The 7,469-nt window shown below is 37.5% G+C and overlaps 1 protein-coding gene across 2 annotated transcripts in view; it reads left to right on the forward strand.

The window, feature by feature from the left end:
- Positions 1 to 7,469, forward strand: part of ITGAV (integrin subunit alpha V) — an 82,327-nt gene that overhangs the window by 6,106 nt on the left and 68,752 nt on the right. For both annotated transcript variants that reach the window (XM_025193472.1, XM_025193473.1), the window contains exon 3: positions 1,187 to 1,314. In XM_025193472.1, coding sequence (XP_025049257.1) covers positions 1,187 to 1,314 — 128 coding nt within the window. The remainder of the gene's footprint in view (positions 1 to 1,186; positions 1,315 to 7,469) is intronic.

Genomic DNA, 7,469 nt, shown 5'->3' on the forward strand with positions numbered 1-7,469 from the left:
ACTATATGATACAAGTCTTGTATAACATTAATGGAAATTTACCAGCTCATACATGAAATCGACTTTTTTGCTCTCTATTGTGGTGATAAATCTATGAATATATTATTTGCCCCGGCAAATGAATGATTAAAATTTTGAACGTCTGCATAACATGTATTCCAGCTACACTTAATTTCCTTTATTAATAAATCTCACAGGGATTTTTTAAAAATAATTTTAAAAGTTGCTTTTACTTTATAAAAACTTCTGCTGTCTTGAAATTCTAAATATTACACATTCAGAAACAGCTGGGAATAATTTGGGGCAAGTCACCACCTGCTCAGTTGGTCTTCATTTCTTTAATTTGTGTGTATTCCTTCAAAAGGTGTCATTATATAATTTTCATGTTCCTTTTTCTCTTAAATGTTTCTGTTGTGCATAGGTAGACCATTGTAAGATGCCTTGATAATGAGGGTAGAAGCTTTTTTTTTGTTCTTTCTTTCTTTTTATTTTGATAATATGTCTTCAGGAAGGTAGAAAAAACCCCCAAACCCTCAAGTTTATAATAATCCAGTTTCTGGAGGCATCTGGTATGCATATAAGTAGAGAATACTGTAAGAGAGAACATTTTTAAACTGCAGGTTCTAAGCATATTATCCTATAGTGACCACTGATTGGAATGCAAACATGAATATTATTATCAGGAGGAGATTCTAAACGTAGAATGGATTTACTGAGAAATAGGATTAGTACTTAATGGATTTGAGTATGCAAATGTGTTGTTCTCATTAACTGGAATTCATCCAGATCATAATTTTTAAAAAGATTATTACTACTCGAGTGATTCCCTAGTGATGACATTTTAAGCCAAGAAACACTAGATTTTTAGCAAAGGTTTTTAAATTGTCTCTAGTTATGCCCTAGAAAATAGTTAAAGTTAAAATATTTGTTTGAAATCTTCAGAGTACACCAAAAACTCTTAAATTTACATCCCTGTTTTTTTCTGAGAGCTGTCTCTGGGTTTTGTGTGCAAGTCAAAATATGTTTTATTTAAACAGAGGGCCAAAACAACACCCCAATATGAACAGCTGACACACAAATAGTTTTGATCTAGATTTAAACGTTGTGTCTAAGACTTTTGGTTGAAATAAATTAACAGTGACTTTGCTCTTGAAACCTCTCTTTTTGTTTTTGCTTGTTACTATAGGACATTTCTTCTGGTAGGTGCTCCAAAAGCAAACACTACCCAGCCTGACATTGTAGAAGGAGGCCAAGTGCTGAAGTGTAACTGGAATTCCAACAAAAACTGCCAACCTATTATATTCGACTCCACAGGTAAAATATGTTTTATTGCACAGGTTGGCAAAAACACCTGCATGTTGTTGTGCCCAGTGCAGGTGGCGGGGGAACTGCAAGAGGCCCTATCCTTGTTATGGTATCACAGCCCCGGCCACTTCCCACTGTCTGCCTCAAAGTGTGCATGCTGAGCAAAATGACACGCATGCCGGGGATGCGTTGTGCCCTGTTCTATTGGATGCAAATGGATGGGACTCTTGATTCTTTCCCTGCGTAATTGATTTTGGTGACACAGAAAGGATTCATATTCACAAGGAGCTCATGACTGCATTTGGCTTGTTTGCAATCAAGCCTGACTCTCTTTTTCCTTGCTCATTGAGAATTTGATTTGGTTGATGCATATTGAAAGCTTGTATGATTGCAGGTCACTGTTTTTGTTTTTTAACTTGATTATTTCCTCATATAGAGGGTGCCTTATATATATATATATATGATTAGTCCCTTCTATATGTTAGGTGCCTTACTACTTCTTGAGGATCTGAGCCACAGCATCTTAGAAACACTCCTTAATACAAAAAAGGAAGAAATATTATTGAGTGTTTCTAAGATGCTGTGGCTCAAATCCCCAAAAGGTAGATAGGCACCTAACTCTTAATGAAATCAATGGGAATTTTTTCCTAAGAGAATGTGTCCGTTGAGAATATAACAAGAAACTTTTGTGTGAGCGAGAGCTATCTTGACCTTCATATGTGCATCTCTCACTGAAATTACATAAAGAACTTCAAATTGAAATTTTAGCAGTGTAAATCCAAACAAAATGAAACAAAACAAATTACCAAGAACTGTACTGTACGTTTCCGTTCTGTTGGTTTTTTTTCCTGTTTCCTTGCAATATTTAACTCTTATCTATGACAGGATTTCTCAGGTTGTCACAAAGAAGAACTTAGCTCACATTAACCCAGTGTACTATGACTAAAAATTGGCAATGCATATGACGTTATACACTGTATAATGTTTATCATTCCAGTTATTCTTCATGCTTTATTGCACATAGTGATTTCTACCAGTTGTATTAGGTTGTGTGATAATCTGCTGCACATGTTCCTACACTTGAGCTACTTGGTATTGAGTCCTGTTTCCAGGAGCTTGTTTTAGGTCAGCATGTGGAAAAAACCTTGCATGTCGTGAGTGCATTAGCAAGACCCATAATAGCATGGCTGAGGAAGCACCTGAGATTTAAGACATTGCTGGTCACTAGCAAGCCATGTGGTTTTGCCAGTCACTTGTTTTGCCAGTCTTAGGGATTATTATATTTTCTCAACCTACAATATGGTAGAGTGAAGAAGTTACTCTTTCATTTAATTAATTTGTGAGAAGAGTTCTGTTAACATGTACGCTTATTAAATCTGCATAAGATTTCCTGGAAGTTGTTCTTTTACCATAAATTTAAATGCTAAATGTGATGTGTAGAATACATAAACATCATTTGAAACTTAGTTTCTTAAGATCTTGCATTTTTCGTAAGGGAAAGAAAAAAACATATTTTAATGTTCTTTAGACTATTTAACTTTGGCCCACCTACCAGTTTGTCATCTTAGAGTAGATCTACATAAAGGGACTTAGCCAATTCTAATGTAGCTGATTTTGGGATTGTGTTGTATTTTATCACTTCCCTTTAGAGATGTATGATTCAGGATTCAGATTTTACTGATGTTTTCCTGACACAGGTGTATGTGTTACTCTATTTTTATTTCTGAGCTAGGGAAGGTAAACATTTTAAAGTGGAACTTGGATATATGACAGGCAGTGAATTTGGAAGTTAGTATCAGACACCAAAATACTTGGTTTTCTTAAAATACTTAATGATAAGGGTAATTGTGTGATGAATTGTGGAAAAAAAAATTCCTAAAGCAAGTAAGGTGCTTCACAATAAAAGTAGACTAACTACTTAAAGTCAGTAGCAAAACTCCCATTGACTTCAGTAACCCAGGATTTCACTCTCGGTTTTTGCCTTAGGGAATTTGCAACGTAATTTCAGACGTGAGTGAAATGAAAGGCTTGTATATGGTATGCTAGGAAGAAACTTAAGGTGATCATACAGTTGCTCGGTTTAGTCTTGAGTGTCAATTTTACAAAAACACATCTTACTAATATAGTCCTAACAGTTTGGGGTTTTTTTCCTTACTAACTGAAAAAAGAATATATTGGTATTAAAGCTGTATTTAGGGTACTGTGGGAATCTGGCTGGGTCATGCAGCTCATAGTGTGGAAATGGACTCTAACTCAGTGTTAATAAAATAGTTTCCGTTTTAATATGTTAAGTGCATTTTAAAACGGAGACAACGTCACTGTGTTGGCACCATTATTAAACAGCAGAATGGATCTCCAATTCTTTCTCTTTGATGCCTTTGTATTTACTGGGTTAAACTTAAAATACCATCTTGAACATCTGTCTTTATCAGGAATGCAAAAATAAACAATTTTCAGGTTCTCCAATTCATGTCTCTTTCTACACCAGTCAAGAATGTTCCTCTAAATTGGAACCCCCCCATGAAAAGATGCCTAAGGGGTAAGGGGCAAGAGAAGATGTACAGCTTCAGTGGAAATCACAATTTGTGATTTATGTTCTGAATGTATACAGTAGGCTTTCCAATCAGTATGGCAGGCCAGGGAAATAGATCAAAGGTCTGGCTGCTGCATGGTATGTCTGTTTACCATACATTTATATGCTACTGGGCAAAAAAAATATTTTGTTCCATTTTTTTGCCTGTAGGTAATGAACAAGTTAGTTTCTTGGAACTTAACTATAAGACTAGCAGACTTTATCACACATTAATCAGTCACATGTTGTCATTGAAACTTAATTTCTATGTGGTTTGAAACACTGTATTTTTTCTGTACATTCATCAGTAATTAAAAATATATATATTAATGTTCCAGAATAATAGGACAAACAGTGTGTTAAAACAACATAAAATCTTTTTTCCTTGTGATTTCCTTAGCATCATTCAGCCTGCAGTTGAGACTGACAAGGCAATGTAACTTTTTTAAAACATGGCAGCAAGAGCCACAAGTTCTTGGTCTCTTTAGCCCAGCAAATTTATTGAGATATTTTTTGAAGTCTGTACCAAGTGTGGTTGCCAGTTGAGGTAATTCAGATGTTGTACTACACAGCCCCTTGTTGTAACAGTTATGAGAAAATTAAAATTTAAACATCATATCCATAATTTTATAACTTGGAGTTTCTTTTATACTTTGTCCCTTAACTCAGCAAATTGTTCTTTCTTTTAAATGTTCCTCAGATTTCTGCTTTCCTTTCCCCATAGCTCCTTTTAAAGAGTGTTCTGGAGTAAGGCCTGAAAATGCTTCCAGAAACCATTTTGAAGATTCTGAAGTCTAAACAATTTCCATTCAATGAATTGCTTTCAGTAGTAGATCATACGTTGGGAATTGGATAGGTTTATGATGATTCCCCAATGCATGGAGTAGATGATAACTTAACCCTCTCACATCACATATGCACTTGTCCATGTGTGTTTTGGATGGTGACCTGCACAGAGCCACTGAAACTATTCAGGCTCCCTCATCACTACTTTTCCAGTTACACAAATGTAATGGTGTTTGGAAATAGCAATGCAAAACAGATTATTCACAGAAATATTTAGCTGTTCTGTGAATCTGAAACTTAGCATCTCTTTGTGCTTGGACTAACATTTAGTTATTTTTCCTTATAATTACTCTTTTAATTTTGGGCAATCAGTAAAAAAAAAAAATAAAAATCTTAATTTCTTAAGGTAATATAAACATTTGCCTATGTCTTTGTTTATGATTTGTAATATGGGCATGTCATCAGTGCTGCCTGTTGGGGAGGCATTGCAGACTTGTTTCTTTCTTTCCTGCAAGGTCTGGGTTTTCCTCCTAGGCTTTAGCAGAAGCCTTCTCCATGCTAGTATTTTTAGTTGAGTAGTCAATCTGCCTTAATTTCAGGGACTGCTTCCTGATAGTGTATCAGGGAAAATGAATCTGACCACAGAGGAAATCGCACAATGCACCATTGTAAGGAATGCTATGATAAGCATGTTTCCTAGCGAGTTGAAAGTATGAGCATGCTGTTGTGCCATATAATCAATGTTCCCCTTTGCTTCTGTTTCGAAGGTCCTCTGAATTGCCAACTTTGCAGCTGAGGGTTTCTGGTAACACCTTCTGCTGTTGTATTTGTCTTTCTCTGTTCAGTTTTCTCTTTCTGCTCTGTTCTTTGGTCTGTTTTCATCCTTTCCCTTCCTTTTCTGTTTGTCTGTTTTGCTCTTCTGCCAAAAGCTTTGTCCTTTTCTCAACTCCTGGAGACATACTGACAACAGAATCATTATTTTGAACCCCAAATCTAGTTTTTCCTCCATTATTTTGCTCCGCTCCATGATAGTAGCACCTAAATATGAATTCACTCTTAGACATTCCAAGTTATCACTTGAAAAGTTATTGATTCTTTGATAGATAGTAATAATTCAATTTTTCATTTCTTAACTATCAAGTCCTTGGCATCTGTCGACACATCTGGCTCTTACATGAAATCTTTGTCAGTAGTCCCAGGACTGAAGAGGACATGTGGACAGAACTCATGGATTTGTTTATAACCAGGGGAGAAGAGGGCTAGAAAATAAATAATCCTAACTGTGTTAGTTAGGGTTTTGTCTTGCCAGGTGACAAAGCCAACTTAAAACAAGCCAGTTAATTATAAACAAATCAGTTGCTTCTCATAATCCAGTCCTTCTTTTGTCATTCCTGGAATAGATATTTTCTTAGTTAAAACTGAAGAAGAAAACAACATTCTGGGTACATCTACATGTGAAATTAATGTGATGCAATAGACTCCAGAGCAGTTCGCGCCAGAGTAAACTGTTCCTATGCTCACCATCTACATATGCACGCAGGACAGCAGAAATTTGATATGGGATGGAGCAGACCTCCATCTGTCTGGTCTGACCTGGTGCAAATTACACCCCCAGTCACCATCTACATGTGCATTTCAGCACAGTAAAGTACTCTACTGTAAAATAGTACTGTCCCTGAATTGGTGGGAACTGTACTAATAGATGGCAACTTGGGCAGCAGCAACCATGAGATGATTAAGTTCAGGATCCTGTGGAAAGGAAGGAGAGTAGCAAAGTAGGGAACCTGGATTTTAGAAAAGCAGACTTTGACTTGCTCAGGGAACTCATGGACAGAATCTCTTGGAAGCAAGTCTGAGTGGGAGAGGAGTCCAGGAGAACTGGCTGTGCCTTAAAGAAACCTTATTGAGAGTGCAGGAACAAACCATCCTGATGTGCAGGAAAACTAGCAAGTATGGCAGGAGACCAGCTTGGCTTAGCAGGGAACTCTTCAGTAAGCTAAATCACAAAAAGGAAGTATATAAGAAGTGGAAACTTGGACAAGCACCTAGGGCGGAGTATAAAAGTATTGCTCGGGCATGCAGAGATGAAGTCAGGAAGGCCAAAGTGCAGTTGAAGTTGCAGTTGGCAAGGGACATGAAGGGTTTCTACAAGTATGTTGGTAGCAAGAGGAGGATCAGGGAAAGTGTGGGTCTCTTACTGAACGGGGGAGGCAACCTAGTGACAGAGGATGCAGAAAAGGCTGAAGTACTCAATATCATTTTCACTTCAATCTTCACAAGCTAGGTCACCTTCCAGACTACTGTACCAGGCAGCACCATTTGGGGAAGAGGGGAGTAGCCAACTATGATGAAAGAAAAGGTTAGGGACTATTTAGAAAAGCTAGATGTGTACAAGTCCATGGAGCTGGATGGGATGCACCCGAGGGTACTGAGGGATTTGGCTGATGAGTTTGCAGAGCCACTGGCCATCATCTTTGAAAACTCATGACAATCGGGAGGGGTCCTGGATGATTGGAAAAGGGTAGATATAGTGCCCATGTTTAAGAAAGAGAAAAAGGAGGATCCAGGGAAGTATAGATGAGTCAGCCCACCTCAGTTGCTGGAAAAATCATAGAGCAGATCCTCAAGGAATTTATTTCTAAGCACTTGGAGGAGGTGAAGGTGATTAGCAGGGATCCTGTTTTTCTCTGATAAAAAAACAATTTTTTTGACAAAAACCCCAAAATCCATTATTAAAATTAAAAGCCTCCTGCGGCACCTCCCCAAAGCCCCGCCCCCCCAGCCCCTCTGCCCCCAAAGTCATCCC

The sequence above is a fragment of the Alligator sinensis genome, unplaced genomic scaffold (assembly GCF_000455745.1).
Source record: "Alligator sinensis unplaced genomic scaffold, ASM45574v1 scaffold1553_1, whole genome shotgun sequence".
Taxonomy (NCBI): Eukaryota; Metazoa; Chordata; order Crocodylia; family Alligatoridae; genus Alligator; species Alligator sinensis.